Source organism: Mobula hypostoma, chromosome 5 (assembly GCF_963921235.1).
Source record: "Mobula hypostoma chromosome 5, sMobHyp1.1, whole genome shotgun sequence".
Taxonomy (NCBI): domain Eukaryota; kingdom Metazoa; phylum Chordata; class Chondrichthyes; order Myliobatiformes; family Myliobatidae; genus Mobula; species Mobula hypostoma.
In genome coordinates this window covers 193536746-193555703 of record NC_086101.1, presented here as the reverse complement: position 1 = coordinate 193555703, position 18958 = coordinate 193536746, and the positions used below count along the sequence as shown (strand labels likewise).

The window sequence follows — 18958 nt, the reverse complement described above, 5'->3', positions numbered from 1 at the left end:
ACAGGTTGAATAAGTCTGGCGAAAAGACAACCTTGCCTGACTTCTCTCATGATATTCACATACTCACTCACTTTTCCTTCTATTCTGATGGATGCTGTCTGGTCCCAGTATAAGTTTCTTAAGAAATGTATATCTTTCCCATCCATGTCAAGATCTTGCTGTCTGACAGTGTCAAAAGCTTTTGTATAGTTGACGAAACATAGGTAGATGTCTTTTTGTACCTGGATGGCTCGTTCACAGATCATCTGTAGCATGAAAATTGCATTTCTGGTTCCAGTGTTTTCCACAAAGCTGTATTGTTCTTTACTGATTTCTGGTTTTATACAACATCTTGCTCTCATCATGATTACTCTGAGAATAATTTTTGCCATGTGGCTCATCAGGCTTATTGTACGATGTAACTCACATTCTGTTGCTCCCTCTTTCTTTGGAAGTGTGATGAACACTGATTTACTTAATCATCAGGTATCTCCCCATGATCGTAGATTTCATTTGCTATTTCTGTTATTTTCTCAATTCCAAGATCTTCTAAGGCCAGTATCATTTCAACAGCAATGTTGTCTGGGCAGAATATATAAAAGAACTTTTTGAAGACCAAAGAGGAGAAAAACTGAACATAAAGAAGAATCTTGAAGGACCTAGCATTCTAAAATCAGAAATTCGGGCAGCCGTATATAATTAGACAATACTTGATCAAAAGTCCAGTGGAATGTTAACTAAAGAGAAAAGCACTTAATGCAGTACAAACAGTACAAAGCTTCCAGTATTATACTGTGTATAGCCACTAGAGGCATAGAGTCATAGTAAACTACAGCCCAGAAACAGGCTCTTCGCCCCATCAAACTGCATTTGCACCATAATCCTCCATAGCCCTCCCATCCATGTACTTATCCAAACTTCTCTTAAATGTTGAAATCAAACTTGCATCCACCGCTTCATTGGCAGCTGTCACCGCCCCCAAGTGAGGAAGTTTTCCCTCATGTTCCCCCTTAAACGTTTTGCCTTTCACCCTTAACCCCTGACCTCTAGTTAGTGTTTCATCTAACCTCTGGAAAAAGCCTGCTTACATTTACCCTGTTTATACCCCACATAATTTTGTATACCTCTATCAAATCACCCCTTTATCTTCTAAGCTGCAGGGAATAAAGTCCTTACCTATTTAATCTTTTCTTATAACTCAGGTCCTGGCAGCATCCTTATCAATTTTCTCTGTGCTCATTTAGTCTTATTGATATCTTTCCTGTAGTACAGAACTGCAAACAAGGCCTTTCATCGTTCGATTTTCAATCAAGTAACTCCTCATTCTCTGAAATCTAGTGAATACAGGCCCAGAGCCATCAAAGGTTCTTCATATGACGAGCCATTCAGTCTTGAAATCACTTTCATGAACCTCCCTTGAACTCTCTCCAGTTAAAGCACATCCTTTCTAAGATAAGGGGCCCAAAAGTGCTCACAATACTCCACGTGAGGCCTCACTAGTGCTTTGTAAAGGTCTCAACATTACATCCTTGCTTTTATATTGTAAGACCATAGACCATAAGACATAGGAGCAGAATTAGGCCATTTTGCCCATCGAGTCTTCTGCCATTCCATCATGGCTGATCCTTTTTTCCCCTTCTCGGCCCCCCACCTCCCTGACCTTTTCCCCGTAACCTTTGATGCTGTGGCCAGTCAAGAATCTATCAAGCCTGTGGTAACAAACTCCACAAATCCACCACCGTCTGTTTAAAGAAAATTCTCTGCATCTCTGTTTTAAATAGGCTCTCCTCTATCCTGAGGCTGTTCCCTCTTGTCCTAGACTCCCCCACCATGGGAAACATCCTTTCCACAACTACTCTGTCTAGGCCTTTCAATATTTGAAAGGTTTCAATGAGATCCCCCCTCATCCTTCTGAATTCCAGCAAGTACAGACCCAGAGCCATCAAACGTTCCTCATATGATAACCCTTTCATTCCCTGAATCATCCTTGTGAACCTCCTCTGAACCCTCTCCAATGCCAGCACATCTTTTCTTAGATGAGGGGCCCAAAACTGTTCAGAATACTCAAGGTGAGGCTGTGACGAAGGCCCGTCACTAACTGCGGACGGCACATGGTGCACTCGGTAAAACACTCATCCCACCGCTGCCTTAAAAAGCCTCAGCATCACATGCAACTCACACAAAATGTTGGAGGGACTCAGCAGGCCAGGCAGCATCAATGGAAAAGAGTGTTGGGCTAAGAATCTTCAGTAGGACTGGAGAAAGAAAGATGAGAAGTAGGGACCTGCTGAGTTCCTCTGCATTTTGTGTGTCGCTTTGATTTCGAGCATCTGCCGAATCTCTGTTGTTTGTTTCAGCATCATATCCCTGCTCTTGTATTCTAGACCTCTTGAAATGAATGCTAACATTGCATTTGCCTTCCCCACCACCAACTCTACCTGCAAGTTAACCTTCAGGGTGTTCTGCACAAGGGCTCCCAAGTCCCTTTGCATCTCAGATTTTTAGATTTTCCACCAATCTTTGTATCATCTGCAAACTTGGCAACAAAACCATCTATTCCATCATCTAAATCAGGGGTTGGCAGCCTTTTTGCCTCAGTGGGCCGGATCGCGTATTAATGAGCAGACGGTGGGCCAGATAAGTGCCATAAAAAACTTGAAATATGGGAATTATCCATTTAAATACATCTAGTTATGTTTTGCCTCAAATTGATGAATATCGCATGCTGGAAAATTATTTGTGCTTAAGGTTGCCTACCCCTGATCTAAATCATCGCTGTATAGCCGTGTAACCCTCGGGTTTGGGCAGTGGCGTTAGTCTAGGGCAGACCATCTCTGGCCCCTCCAGACGTGTGAGATTGAGGTGCAAAACCTCCTCTTTGTGTGGATGCTGCGTGATGTGTTTCCCTGTTACAAATCAGTACCACAAAATTACAAACAGTACACCATATGCAATTGAAAACGATTTATCTTTATAATTCTTCATTTGACTAGAGGGTTAATAAAGAAAACAAAAAGAAAAGGGCTGATTTTAACGAAATAGTCTAATGTGCACGTTGGCGCTCAGGGTCTCCCGTCCGTTAGTCCCCCATCAATTTCCCCGGGTGTTGTCAACTCCCGACCCCATTCCAAGTGCACTCCATCGTGCAGTCTACAACTTCTCTGTTCTGGCATCTTCTCTCTCCATCTTCCGCTGAACGAAAGACCTAGAACAACTCGCTCTCAGGCACACAACTAGAAAACAAAACTCCTTTCCATCATCGGACACCACACAGTCCAAAGCCCCCATTATCTCTAGTCATAACCCAAACACTGCTGCTACAGAACAACCATTACATTAGCAATGAAATCTTTCCCAGGGCGTTACACAGCATAAAAGGAAGCAGTCCCAACACCGGCCTCTACAGAACACCAGTGATCACTGGCAGCCAGCCAGAAAAGGATCCTTCTATTCCCACTTGCTGCCTCCTACCAATCATCCAATGCTCTCACCATGCCAGTAACTTTTCTGTAATACCATGGGCTCCTCACTTGGTAAGCAGCTTCCCTTTGTGCCTCAGTGTTCTGTATTTTCTCTCCATTTAGAAAATAGTCAACCCTTTCATTTCTTCTACTAAAGTTCATGACCATACACTTCCCGACACTGTAGTCCATCTGCCATTTCTTTGCCCATTTTCCTAATCTGAGTTGTTCTGTAGCCTCTCTACTTCCTCAAAACTACCTGTCCCTCCACCTATCTTTGTATTGTCTGCCAACTTTGCAACGTAGGCATCAATTCCATCATCCAAATCATTAACCTAAAGCATAAAAAGATCCCGACTCCTGTACTCAGTATTCTGATTTATGAAGACCTATGTGCCAAAAGCTTTCTTTATGACACTAGAGGCACATTAAACTGTTATGTATATGAAGGCTACTTAAAATAATAGATAATTATTTGTTAAACTTTCAAGAAAATTAAAATTAAAATTTAAACAGTTGGACCCAACAGACCTTCAAACCCAACAAACCACGCCGCGCAGCAGCCCCCAATTTAACCCCAGTCAGTTAACTGGTAAGTCTTTGGACTGTGAGAGGAAACCTTAGCACCTGGAGGAAACCTGCAGTTTTAGGAACAGAATGAGCTCAGTAGCCCTGCTGTGTTTTCTAATCTGGCAGGTGATAGAGACCTGTTGAGGGGAAATGTGAGAGGGACGAAGTGGGAAACTGGAAGGTGATCAGTAGGAGAGGTAAAGGGCTGAACAAGAAAGAATCTGATGGCAGAGGACAGTGGACCATGGGGGAAAGGAAAGGACAAAGGGTTCAGCTTTATTATTCACGTGTACATCAAAATAGTCAGTCAAATGTCTTGTTTGCGTGAAAAACCAACATGCGCTGGGGACAGCCCACAAATGTGGCTATGCTTCCGGCACCAGCATATCATGCCCACAGCTTACTAACCGTAACCGGTACGTATTTGGAAAGTGTGAGGAAACCCATGTGATCACAGGGACAATGTACAAGTTCCTCAGATAGCGATGGGAATTGAACCCTGAGGAAACCCGTGCGATCACAGGGAGAACAGACAAACTCCTCATAGACAGCGATGGGTATTGAACCCTGTTTACTGGCGTAACTGCTGTGCTACTGTGCGGCCTGGTGTTTGAGTCCTGGAAATGGCTGACATTTAAAGCACTTCTCAAGGATGTTATTCTCATCTGACTTACTTTCTGTCTGCCTTCAAAGTGGAATGGTTGGTGTATTTGTGATTTACTATCACTGGCATACATTGTGTTCTGCAGCAGCAGAACATTGCAATACATAATAAAACTAAATTACAGTAAGTTTTATATATATAAAAAATTAAATTCAGTAAGTAGTGCAAAAAGTGAGGTAGGGTTCATAAACCACTCAGAAATCTGCTGGCGGAGAGGAAGAAGCTGTTCCTAAAACTTTGTGTGTGTGTCTGTCTCTGTCTTCAGGCTCCTGTACCACGTCTTGATGGGAGCAATGAGAAGAGGGCACATCCCGAATGGTGGGCGTCCTTAATGAGGGATGCCTTTTTGAGGCACCGCCTTTTGCGGGTGTCCTTGATGCTGGGGTGGCTGGTCTTCATGATGGGCCTGGCTAAGTTTACAACTTCTTGTAGCCTTTTCTTATCCTGTGCCGTGCCTCCCCCACCCCCCCACTCCCCCCATACCAGTCGATGGTGCAACCAGTGTGAAAGCTCCCCACAGCACATCTGTAGAGATTTCTGAAAAAATAGTGCAAGAAGAGAGCAAAATATGTAAGGTAGGCTTCAGGGGAAGAAGCTATTCTTTAAACGTTGATTCACTTCTAAATCATTAGCTATTCTGTGAGAATGCCACTTAAAAAGAGTTAATTTTTGTTGTTGTCTACACTGTTTATGAAAAAAAAGCAAAATTTCTGTAATTTTTAAATTAATAAATGTATATTAAATTTGCTCAAACCTGAAGACTAGATGTAGTCGGTGTGTGCAAATGAAGCCACAGAATTAACGCTAGCAGTTCTCGCTCTTCCACAGGTGAAGGAGATACCTTATTTCCAGCAGAAATGCAGCCCACCCGATCACTCAGTGCACGGGCGTGAATCTGAAGATGAAGGTGAATTAACCTGTTTATCAAGTTTCGCTAACAGCTGCATTCTGCGTGTTGATGGGGTTATTGTCCATTGCTAATGTTCTCTTGAACTGAGGAGACATTTATGAGATGATTACTTTTGAGAACTGCAATGAGGCCAGTGCAGATACTGGCTCTACACCCCAATTACCACCTTCGCAGAGAAAATTACTGAGCCCAATGGATTTATTCAACTTTACACTTTCTTTTAAAAATCTCAGCTGCAGAGGTGAAATATGTACTTGTGTCTCTAACTCAGTGGCATTGTATCTGGGCCACAATGTTGTCACCTACACTAGGGAGTTAAGACACAAATCACAGTGTCAGCTCCTGCCTTGCTGAAGTACTGGAGTACTGCCCTGTTTTGAACGTATCTCCACATGGTGAGAACTCTTGCGTAGAAATGTAAGTCACTTCAGCATTGTACCAATCACAGTTAAAGATAGATTGCACACCAGGATCAGGGAGCTCCCTCTCCTCTGAACGTAGAACATTACAGCACAGCACAGTACAGGCCCTTCGAGCTGACCTTTTAATCTACTCCAAGATCAATCTCACCCTTTCTCTCCACCCCCCCCCCCGACATAGGCTTCCATTTTGCTATCATCCATTTGCCTGTCTTAGGGTACCTTAAGTGTCCCTGCCTCTGCCACTACTACTGACATATGTACCATGCACCCATCACTCTGTTTTTTAAAAAAAACTATTTCTGGCATCTCATAAGAGACCATAGGACATAGGAGCAGAATTAGGCCATCTGGCATGTCGAGTCTGCTCCGCCATTCAATCACTTTACCCTCCTCAGCCCCACCTCCCAGCCTCCTCCCTGTAACCTTTGGTGTCGTGTCCAATCATGAACCTATCCAGCTCTGCCTTAAGTACACCCAATGACCTGGCCTCTGCAGCTGCCTGTGGAATGAACGAGGAGCGTTTGGCAGCTTTGGGCCTCGTATGATAACCCTTTCATTCCTGGAATCATCCTCTTCTGAACCCTCTCCAAGGCCAGCACACCTTTTCTCAGATGAGGAGCCCAAAACTGTTCAGTACTCAAGGTGAGGCCTCATAGAGCCTCAGCATGACACCTCTGCTGCTGTATTCTAGACCTCTTGAAATGAATGTTTAAATTGCAGTTACCTTCCTCACCACCGACTCTATCTGCAAGTTAATCTTTAGGGTGTTCTGCACAAGGACTCCCAAGTTCCTTTGCATCTCAGATTTTTGGATCTTCTTCCCGTTTAGAAAATAGTCCAAGCATTTATTTCTACTGCCAAAGTGCATGGTCATTTTCCAACATTGTATTTCATTTGCCGCTCTCTTGCCTGTTCTCCTAATCTGTCTAAGTCCTTCTGCAGCCTACCTGTTTCCTCAACACTACCTGCCCCCTCCATCAATCTTCGTATCATCTGCAAACATGGCAACAAACCCATCTATTCCATCATCTAAATCATTGATATACAGCATAAAAAAGAAGTGGTCCCAACACCAACCTCTGCAAAACACCACTAGTCACTGGCAGCCAACCAAAAAAGGGTCCTTTTATTCCCAGTCGCTACCTCCTACCAATCAGCCAATGGTCTAACCATGTTAGTGACTTTCCTATAATACCATGGGCTCTTAACTAGGTAAGCAGCCTCGTGTGTGGCACCTTATCAAAGGCCTTCTGAAACTCCAAATATACAACATCCACTACCTCCCCTTTATCTATCCCACTTGTAATCTCCTCAAAGAATTCCAACAGGTTCGTCAGGCAGGATTTTCCCTGAAGGAAACCACGCTGACTTTGTCCTATCTTGTCCTGTGTCACCAAGTACTCCATCACCTCATCCTTAACAATTGACTCCAACATTTTCCCAACCACTGAGGTCAGACTAACTGGTCTATAATTTCCTTTCTGCTGCCTCTCTCCCTTCTTAAAGAGTGGAGTGACTTATGCAATTTTCCAGTCCTCTGAATCTAATGATTCTTGAAAGATCATTACTAATGCCTCCACAATCTCTACTGCTGTCTCTTTCAGAACCCTAGGGTGCAGTTCATCTGGTCCGGGTGTCTTATGTACCCCTTAAGTCTTTCAGCTTTTTGAGCACCTTCTCCCTTGTAATACTAATTGCACCCTCTTCTCTTCCTTCATACTTTTCAAATTCCGGTACACTGCTGGTGTCTTCCACAGTGAAGACAGATGCAAAATACTCATTTAGTTCACCTGCCATCTCCTTGGCCCCCATTATTTCTCTGGCCTCATTTTTAGCGGTCCTATATCCACTCTTGTATCTCTTTTATTTTTTACATACTTGAAAAAACTTTTGCTATCCACTTTGATATTGTTCGCTAGCTTGCTTTCATATTTCATCTCTTTCCAACTAGTGACACTTCAGTTGCTCTCTATAAGGTTTAAAAGCTTCACAATCCTCTATCTTCCCACAAATTTTGCTTTGTTGTATACCCTCTCTCTTGAACATAAGAACATAAGAAATAGGAGCAGGAGTCGGCCATCTGGCCCGTCAAGCCTGCTCCACCATTCAATAAGATCATGGCTGATCTGGCCATGGACTCATCTCCAGGTACCTGCCTTTCCCCCATAACCCTTAATTCCCCTATTTTGCAAAAATCTATCCAACCTTGTCTTAAATATATTCACTGAAGTAGCCTCCACTGCTTCATTGGGCAGAGAATTCCACAGATTTACCACTCTCTGGGAAAAGCAGTTCTTCCTTACCTCCATGCTAAATCTACTTCCCCAAATCTTGAGGCTATATCCCTTAGCTCTGGTCTCCCCTACCAGTGGAAACAACTTTCCTGCCTCTATCTTACCTATCCTTTTCATAATTTTATATGTTTCTATAAGATCTCCTCTCATTCTTCTGAATTCCAGTGAGTACAGTCCCAGGCAATTCAATCTCTCCTCATAGTCTAACCCCCTCATCTCTGGAATCAACCAGGTGAACCTCTGCACTGCCTCCAAAGCCAGTATATCCTTTCTCAAGGAAGGAGTACTCCAGTACACCAGTACCCTGTACAGTTGCAGCATAACCTCCCTGTTCTTAAATTCAATCCCTCTTGCAATGAAGGCCAACATTCCATTTGCCTGATAGCCTTCTGCACCTGCAGAGCAGCCTTTGGTGACTCATGCACAAGTACTCCCAAGTCTCCCTGCACAGCAGCATGCTGAAATTTTTTTACCATTTAAATAATAATCTGCTCTTCCATTTTTACTTTCTAGAGCAGATGACCTCACGTTTACCAACATTGTACTCCATCTGCCAGACCCTCGCCCACTCACTTAACCTATCTATATCTCTCCACAGACTTTTTGTATCATCTGTGCAATTTGCTTTTCCACTCAATTTAGTACTGTCAGCAAACTTAGATACACTACACTCGGTCCCCTCTTCCAGATTGTTAATGTATATCGTGAACAGTTGTGGGCCCGGCATCAACCCCTGTGGCACACCACTCACCACTGATTGCCAACCAGAGTAACACCCATGTGCCCCAACTCTCTGCTTTCTATTACTTAACCAGTCCTCTATCTATGCTAGTACATCACGCCCAACTCTGCATCCTTATCTCATGGATAAGTCTTTCATGTGGCACCTTGTTGAACGCCTTCTGGAAATCCAAGTAAATAAGTTCCATCTGTTCCCCTCTATCCACTGTGCTTGCTATATTGTCAAAGAGTACAGTCCCAGGCAGTTTGCTTTGACTCCCCTTGTCTTCTGTTGTAGACACCATATCATCCTCGTGTTCTCGGAGTCCTTTTCAGGAGCTGCGGTCACAGATCAGTTTGACAGAAGCAATGCTGAAAGCATCGGAGGGTGTACCTTCGGCTGACGCGATAGAGGAGACAGGCTTGCAGGAGCATACGGATGATAGCTGCCTTTACTGTGTGTGCCTGAAGATTCTGGGCTGCCCACCACACAGCCAGAGCGCATCCACTTTAAACCGCACAGGTAGGTACTGTCACTTTTGCAGCTTAAGGTTCAAGATTGCTTAATGTCATTTCCAGTTCACAAGTGTAAAGGAGAACAAGATAGTTGTTACTTTGGATCCAATACAGCACAAACAACCCAATAAGATAAGGAATACCATAATAAAACACAATAAATATGGATACATCAGATAGATTGTATGTCCATGAAGTGACACTAGACACAGGAGTGCCTGTACATAAGGTGACTGACAGGAAATGATGTGGTTGGGGGTGTGGAGGGGTGGGTTAGAGGGTGGAGGTGTTGATCAGACTTACTGCTTGGAAAAAGTAACTGGTTTTGAGCCTGGTTGTCCTGTTGTCACTGAAGGAAGTGGGACAAACAGTCCAGGAATAGGTTGGGTGGGATTGTTCGTGATGTTATTAACCCTTTTCCAGCACCGTTCTATATATATATATATATATATATATATATATATATATTCTTGATGGGTAGGCTGGTGCTGGTGATGCGTTGGGCAGTTTTGACTACCCATCGTACAGGCTTCCTGTCTGCCTCAGTGTTTTCCATACCATGTAATCTTACAGCTAGTTAGGATCTTACTCTGCACATCTGTAGAATCATCGATTCCTCCCCAGTTTTTAATCTCTCCCCATTCGAATTTGTTTGACTTTATATTAATGACACCATGCTGGCAGTCCTGTGGATTAATCTGTCCTGCTTTTCCTATACTGCAGGTGTTTCGGCTTACCTTTCCTCGTCTGTTTTCCTTAAAACTGACTCCTTGTTTCCTGTATCCAGAAGTTCAGTTGTTGTACATATATCTTCTATTTTCAACTCAAACCCTTGTAGTTCAAAACAGTCCTTTGTATTGCTTTTAATTTCATTTAGATACAGGCTCTTCCAATTACCCCGTCACCCAATCATACTGTGTGACCAATTAACCTAACTGGTGTCTGTGGAATGTGGAAGGAAACCCACACAGTCATGGGGAGATTACGAATAACAGCAGGAACACGGTGATGGGGAGATCATTATGGTTAATGGCAGGAACTGACCCACACGGTGATGGGGAGATCACGGATAACGACAGGAACTGACCCACACGGTGATGGGGAGATCACGGATAATGACAGGAACTGACCCACACGGTGATGGGGAGATCACGGATAACGACAGGAACTGACCCACACGGTGATGGGGAGATCACGGATAACGACAGGAACTGACCCACACGGTGATGGGGAGATCACGGATAACGACAGGAACTGACCCACACGGTGATGGGGAGATTATGGATAACGACAGGAACTGACCCACACGGTGATGGGGAGATCACGGATAACGGCAGGAACTGACCCACACGGTGATGGGGAGATCACGGATAACGACAGGAACTGACCCACACGGTGATGGGGAGATCATTATGGTTAATGGCAGGAACTGACCCACACGGTGATGGGGAGATTACGGATAACGACAGGAACTGACCCACACGGTGATGGGGAGATCATTATGGTTAATGGCAGGAACTGACCCACACGGTGATGGGGAGATTACGGATAACGACAGGAACTGACCCACACGGTGATGGGGAGATCACGGATAACGACAGGAACTGACCCACACGGTGATGGGGAGATTATGGATAACGACAGGAACTGACCCACACGGTGATGGGGAGATCATTATGGTTAATGGCAGGAACTGACCCACACGGTGATGGGGAGATTACGGATAACGACAGGAACTGACCCACACGGTGATGGGGAGATCATTATGGTTAATGGCAGGAACTGACCCACGGTGATGGGGAGATTACGGATAACGACAGGAACTGACCCACACGGTGATGCGGAGATCACGGATAACGACAGGAACTGACCCACACGGTGATGGGGAGATCACGGATAACGACAGGAACTGACCCACACGGTGATGGGGAGATTATGGATAACGACAGGAACTGACCCACACGGTGATGGGGAGATCATTATGGTTAATGGCAGGAACTGACCCACACGGTGATGGGGAGATTACGGATAACGACAGGAACTGACCCACACGGTGATGGGGAGATCATTATGGTTAATGGCAGGAACTGACCCACACGGTGATGGGGAGATTACGGATAACGACAGGAACTGACCCACACGGTGATGGGGAGATCACGGATAACGACAGGAACTGACCCACACGGTGATGGGGAGATCACGGATAACGACAGGAACTGACCCACACGGTGATGGGGAGATTATGGATAACGACAGGAACTGACCCACACGGTGATGGGGAGATCATTCTGGTTAATGGCAGGAACTGACCCACACGGTGATGGGGAGATTACGGATAACGACAGGAACTGACCCACACGGTGATGGGGAGATTACGGATAACGACAGGAACTGACCCACACGGTGATGGGGAGATCACGGATAACGACAGGAACTGACCCACACGGTGATGGGGAGATTATGGATAACGACAGGAACTGACCCACACGGTGATGGGGAGATCACGGATAACGACAGGAACTGACCCACACGGTGATGGGGAGATTATGGATAACGACAGGAACTGACCCACACGGTGATGGGGAGATCATTCTGGTTAATGGCAGGAACTGACCCACACGGTGATGGGGAGATTACGGATAACGACAGGAACTGACCCACACGGTGATGGGGAGATTACGGATAACGACAGGAACTGACCCACACGGTGATGGGGAGATCACGGATAACGACAGGAACTGACCCACACGGTGATGGGGAGATTATGGATAACGACAGGAACTGACCCACACGGTGATGGGGAGATCATTCTGGTTAATGGCAGGAACTGACCCACACGGTGATGGGGAGATTACGGATAACGACAGGAACTGACCCACACGGTGATGGGGAGATTACGGATAACGACAGGAACTGACCCACACGGTGATGGGGAGATCACGGATAACGACAGGAACTGACCCACACGGTGATGGGGAGATTATGGATAACGACAGGAACTGACCCACACGGTGATGGGGAGATCATTCTGGTTAATGGCAGGAACTGACCCACACGGTGATGGGGAGATTACGGATAACGACAGGAACTGAACTCGGGTCACTGTTGCTGTCGTGCTAACCTCTACGCTGTGTGTTGCGTGTGAAGTTCTTTTAATTCATCATATGAATCAGACATTCATACATCTCACCTTGTGGAGGCTCTTTAGGAAACGAAGTGTTGTCTTTTTTTGAGGCAAGGAGCGTGGTCACTGTTTGAAATTGTTATCTTGTATTTCCCTCTCCAAGGATGCTGACCAAACTGCTGAGTTTTTCTAGGTTTTTATTCGTCAGATTTCCTCAGCTTCAGTAATTTGATCTTACTGTAGTTTCTCTTTATTGTAAGCTGCATTTAACTTAATAACTTTGTAAATGGAAAAGTTGAAGCTGTTGTGAGAGATTTTGGTGAAGTACGAGAGGAGGACCAACTTCACTCCCCCTACACTACTGTTCCCACAACCATCTGTGGACTCACTTTCAAAGACTTTTCATCTCATGTTCTCAATATTTATTGCTTATTTATTATTATTATTTGCTTAGTTGTCTTTTGCGCATCTTGTGGTATACGGTTTTTCGTTGATTCTGTTGTTTCTCTGTATTTACAGTGAATGCCCACAACAAAATGAATCTCAGGGTTGCATGTGGTAACATATTTGTACTTCGATAATAAATTCAACTTTAAACTTTGAGCTTTGATAACTAGAAAGCAGAGAGATGGTAAAGTGCCCAGAGGGGGCAGCGGATTCCCTATTGGGCCATAGAAAAGTACAGCACAGAAGCAGGCCTTTAGGCCCATCAAGTCCATTACCATTTAAGCTGTCTACTCCCATTGGCCTGCACTGGGGCCATCATCCTCCATTACCCCTATCATCCATGTACCTATCCAAACTCTTAAACCTTGAAATCGTGCTGGCATGCACCACTTTCTCTGCCAGTTTGTTCCACACTCACACTCTCTCAGCCCTCAGAGTGAAGAAGTTTCCCCTCACGTTTCCCTTAAATGTTTTACCTGTCACCCTTAACCCATGACCTCTGGTTGTAGTCCTACTCAGCTCTCACATCAAGAATGAACCAGAAAATTATAGGTTTCAAAGGTACATTTAATGTCAGAGGAATGTGTACAATATACATCCTGAAATTCTTTTTCTTTGCTATCATCCACGAAAACAGTGTCCCAAAGAATGAATGACAGTTAAATGTAAGAACTCCAAAGCTCCCCCCTCCCACTCATAAGCAGCAGCAAGCAACAATCCCCCCCCACCAGCAAAATAGCATCAGCGATCCCCACCGAACACTCAAGCGTGGAGCAACGCATCAATAAAGACACAGACTTGCAGTACCCCAAGGACTACTCATTCACCCGGTAATTCGACATACCACAGGTTCTCTCCCTTCCTAATAAGGGAGAAAGGGGTGTCTCCATTTCACAGTGAGAGGGGAGACGTAACAAACAACTCGCTGATTTACGATGTTAAAGTCCATTGCATCACTTTTTCTGAACTCTGTGCCCAAGGAACTCAGGTCTCTGGGCACACAGCCAGCAGCCAGCTTGCTGCTTTCGATCTTCCGTCTCCCACAACACACTGATTTCCTGCAGAGGCACTGACCACGAGTCCATCGGCTTCCAGAGCCTCGAAATCCCGGAACTCCGAAGGCCACATCCTTGGTATCTCGAATAACAGCCATTCGCGAGACCCTGAGAGCAGGTCCCATTCTGGCAAAGAACTGAGTCAGCGTGTAACTCTGCATCTCCCAAAGAACCCTGAAAGGGAAAAATAAAGATATTAACGATAGAAATAGAGCTGCTTCCGAAGCTGCACGCAAGGGAGTTGCCATTAGGTGTCATTAGCTCCTGAGCTCCATATTCAACTACTGATGTCACCAGCCTGACATTGGTAACTTTCTAACCACTGATGTCAGGCGCGCCAGCCTATGATTTCCTGCTTTATTCCTAGAGCCTTTCCTAAACACTGATACAACATTAACTATCCTCCTATCCTCCAGCACCTCACCTGACGCTGAGCTTTGGAAAATTCGCATGTCGGAAGCTATAACTTGCGAAGAGATAATGGATGGACAGTAGAACCTGTAGTTGTGAATTCCATGGCACGGAATCCATGCTAACCATCAAACACTCAGAAACTGCTGGGAAGTGGGAGTCATTCAGAAAAAGTCAGCACTGACTCAGAGGGCCGAGTGGCCTGCTTTCGCATTGCCACATCACTCAGATGAAAGCTGAGCCATCCTCACAGTTATAAAAAGTGGAAACTAATCAGTTTCACCACTTGCATCCCCATCTGTTAACCTAGCTCAGTATTTAAGGGTAAGATCTTTAAGTATTCAATAAAGTTAGAAAAACTGAATTTATAGAAGCATTTAGCTGTGTTGCAGGAATACATTATTTTGACTAGTAGCCAGTTATATTGTACTCAGCAAAAGCTACGAGATGTGAGGGACCCTCACCATCCAGGCCATGCCTGCTGATTACAATCATCAACGGGGGCAGTACACGCACCTAACGTTTATGAACAGCTTTGTCTCTGCCATCAGATTACTCAACAGTTCATGAACCTGTGACTACTACCTCGCTATTTCTTTCTTTTGTACTATTATTTTTAAAAATGTATCAGAACTTGTGATTTTTATGTACTACATTGTACCGCTGCCGTGAAACAACAAATTTCACAGCCTGTGTCCGTGATAATGAACCTGATTCTGATCTTGACCGTGGCGGAGAATGCCGATGCTCCAGCAATGACTTTGTCCTGTCTCAAGTTCAAGTTGAGCCATACATGTGTATACCACCAAATGAAACAACGTTCCTGCGGATCAAGGTGCACAATGCAGTGCATGGAACTCACACACACAACACAACAAATATATGATACGAGTTAAAAAATAAACAGGGTAATGCTACTGGTGCTTCATACGTGAGGAGACCTGAGTGTTGGCGGGGAGTTCAGTAGTCTGACGGTCTGGGGAAGAAGCTCTTTTCCATCCTAGCAGTTCTTGTCCTAATGCCACAGTATCTCCTGCCTGATGGTTGGGGTCAGAGACTGTTAGACCGACGGGAGGGGTCACTGACAGTGTTACGTAGAAAGTGCTTCAGAACAGTATCTCTGAGTGGAAGAGAGCTCCCGATGACCCTCTCAACAGTCCTCACAATCCTTTTAAGAAAGTATGTCCTACCTACCTGCCTAAAAGTCACATCCAGTTGAATGAAAAAGAAGTCTTGATCGGAGCTTAGTCATAGTAACAGTGTGAATGTTTTCAGCTTTCCCAGATGTTCTGTATTGTGACTGCTGTGTTCCCACCATCCCGATGCACACCCACCTGGAAGTCACTCCTCGCTCCTCGAAGATCTCTGGCATTTCTGGCTGCAGTGATGCAGTGTCGCAGGGGTCTGCAAGCAGCAACAGGAGTGTTGATATAGTGATAGGTGAGTGCTGGAATCAGTCTGAACCTTCTGAAAACTCTTCCTTTCTTGCAGAGGTGGAGGGAGAACTGATTGGCTTTATCTGTCACGCGTACACCGAAACACGGTGAAATGCATTGTTTGTGTCAGCCCGAGTCTGTGCTGGGAGCAGCCCACAGTGTCATCGTGCTTCTAAAGCCAACTCACTAACCCTAACCTGCACGCGTTCGGAATGTGGGAGGGAACCCTGGCAGTCATAAGGAAAATGTACAAGCTGGAATTGAACCCTGATCACTGATACTGTAAAGGGGTACATTAGCTGTTACACTGCCATGCCAGCCTGGGGGTTGCACGTAGCAATTTGTATCAGTAAATTGATTTATTGTTGTTACATCTGCTGAGATACAGTGAAAAACTTGTCTTGCATACTGTTCATGCAGATCAGATCATCACACAGAGCACTGAGGTAGAGCAAGGTAAAACGATAACAGAATGCAGAATAAAGGGTAACAGTTACACAGAATGTGCAGTGCAGGCAGTAAGATGCAAGGGCCACAACAAGATAGATGATGAAGTGAAGAGTGTACTAGGATCCATTAAATAGAAGCTATCCGTGAGCCTGGGTGGTAAGTGCTTTCAGCGTTTTCTATCTTGTGCTTCATGGGGAGGATCTACCTCGGGGAGGTGGGAGCTGGAAAGTGAAACAGTTTAAGGGAGGGCTGATGAGATTAAGTGTAGAGTCTGAGTTGTTAATGTTGGACAGTTGTGATATATGGGGATGAGGAAATGGCAGGTTTAATCCAGCCATGGGAGTGAGTGGGAATGAGGTCAAGAGCTGTCCTGCAGTGAGTGTTGAAGAAAGAATGTGAGAGCTATGCCATTGTGCTGATCTTGCACGTGCACCAGCAGGGAAGCCGGTGATGGACAACAAACCTGCCTGTCGCGTGCTGCTACGGAAAGAGGTGCTGCGACTGGTCGTTAATCTCAGCAGCTCTGTTGGGACAAAGGGCCACGAAACCGGGCTGTTGACGTAAGAACTGATTTCTTTGTTACACTCGCCATATCCCTTCCTGGGTCCGTGGCATAAAAAAATGGTGGGAACCCCTGTTTTTAGAGCATCTGACATGTCTGGCGTTGGGATAGCAGAAAATTGCATTAAGTAGCTGATCATAAACACAAGACTCTGCAGGTGCTGGAAATGTTGAGCAACACACACAAAATGCTAGAGGAACTCAGTAGGTCAGGAGGCATCTGTGGGAGAAGGGAGCAAATAAACAGTCGATATCTTGGGCTGAGGCCCTTCGTCAGAACAGGAAAGGAAGGGGGCAGAAGCCAGAATAAGGTGGGGGGAGGGGAAGGAGTACACGCTGGCAGGTGATGGGTGGGTAGGGGAGGGGAATGAAGTAGAAAGCTGGGGGGGAGGAATCATTTTCCCATTCCCATTCTCACATGTCGGTCCATGGCCGTCTCTAATGCCATCATGAGGCCAAACTTAGGCTGATGGAGTAACACCTTATATTCTGTCCAGGAAGCTTTCAACCTCATAGTCATAGTCATACTTTATTGATCCCGGGGGAAATTGGTTTTCATTACAGTTGCACCATAAATAATTAAATAGTAATATGTAAATCATGCCAGGAAATAAGTCCAGGACCAGCCTATTGGCTGATGTAAAGGGCTGAAGGAGGAGGAAATCCATTCCCCCTTCTCTACTCCCTTGCCCATCACCTCCTTCTGTGCCCTTCCTCCTTTCCGTTCTCCCATGGTCCACTCTCATCTCCTATCAGATTCCCTCTTCTTCAGCTCTTCTTAACAGGACTGTTTATTCCCTGCTATATATGCTGCCTGATCTGCTAAGTTCCTCCAGTATTTTGTGTGTGTAGATTAAGTAGTGTGTACATGATTTAATCCTGGCATTTACAAATGGGTTGCTGGGCTCAGCATCTAACAGAGGGTGTAACCTCCCTCCTAAGCATTTAAGGGTTCAACCAGACTGTCCACTGACCATGCTTCCTGCACTCTTTCCTTAAAGCATTACAAGCCCTGCTTGAACCAAACCCTTAATCAATTTGAACCTCTCTACGTGGAGAATCCCAGGAGGCCTGTGATCTCACTTGACTTCCCCTTCCTCCTGTCACTGGATCTCACATTTAGACTGAATAAATTCTTTCAGCATAACACTTACAGGTCCTCGCTGAGGAACCAATGTCAAAGTTCTTTGAGAGCTTGCTCCCGTATTTGTTTGTTTACTCACTGGAATATGGCAGGGAACAAAACCGCACCACCCAGCAATCCACCCACTTAACCCCAGCCTAATCACAGGACAATTCACCTACTAACCAGTACATCTTTGGACTGTTGGAAGAAACCAGAGCACTAAGAGGAAACACATAGGTCACGGGAGAGAACAAACAAACCCCTTAGAGGATACTGGAACAGAACTCCAAATTCTGCCCTGAGCTGTAGGATTGTTGTGTGTGTATATAACATGCCGGAACAGGGAGACCCACCTAACTGAGGGAGAGATGTTCCCCGCTACCCCCCCCCCCCCCCCCCGGTGATTGTTCATTCTGTGTCTGCTTGTCAAAGCAGCTTTACCTGTGTTGTTGTCATCTGAACCCTTGTTCTGTTTCCATTTCCCAGGATAAAGGAAAAGTTTCCTCATGCTTTCGATGACATCTGCCTGTATTCTGAGGTCTCCCACCTCCTGGCCACCTGCACCTTCAGACTCCCCTCCCGAAGATTTATCCAAGAACTCTTCCAGGACGTTCAGTTCCAGCCAGTAAGTTCCTAATGATGTGTGCTTCTCAGCAGCATCACTCTTCAGAGAGAACTCTACACTGACTTCCATGGTCAAACTTGTGAATTTCATGAGTATCCATAATAGTTTCTGAAACTGTCTGACAGAAAGGAAAAAGAGAGGCGGCTGTACTTGATCCAGACTGATACAGACCTGCTAATGGGATGGT

At 45.2% G+C, this 18958-nt stretch overlaps 1 protein-coding gene across 2 annotated transcripts in view; it reads left to right on the top strand.

Annotated features, from left to right (window-relative positions):
* Positions 1-18958, top strand: part of rictora (RPTOR independent companion of MTOR, complex 2 a) — a 215735-nt gene that overhangs the window by 188327 nt on the left and 8450 nt on the right. The window contains exons 33-37 of one of the 2 annotated variants that reach the window (XM_063049615.1): positions 5503-5581; positions 9319-9543; positions 15849-16013; positions 16899-17019; positions 18633-18771. In XM_063049615.1, the coding sequence (XP_062905685.1) occupies positions 5503-5581; positions 9319-9543; positions 15849-16013; positions 16899-17019; positions 18633-18771 (729 nt within the window). Of the gene's footprint in view, positions 1-5502; positions 5582-9318; positions 9544-15848; positions 16014-16895; positions 17020-18632; positions 18772-18958 lie in introns of both variants that reach the window. The other variant, XM_063049614.1, reaches the window with a different exon arrangement.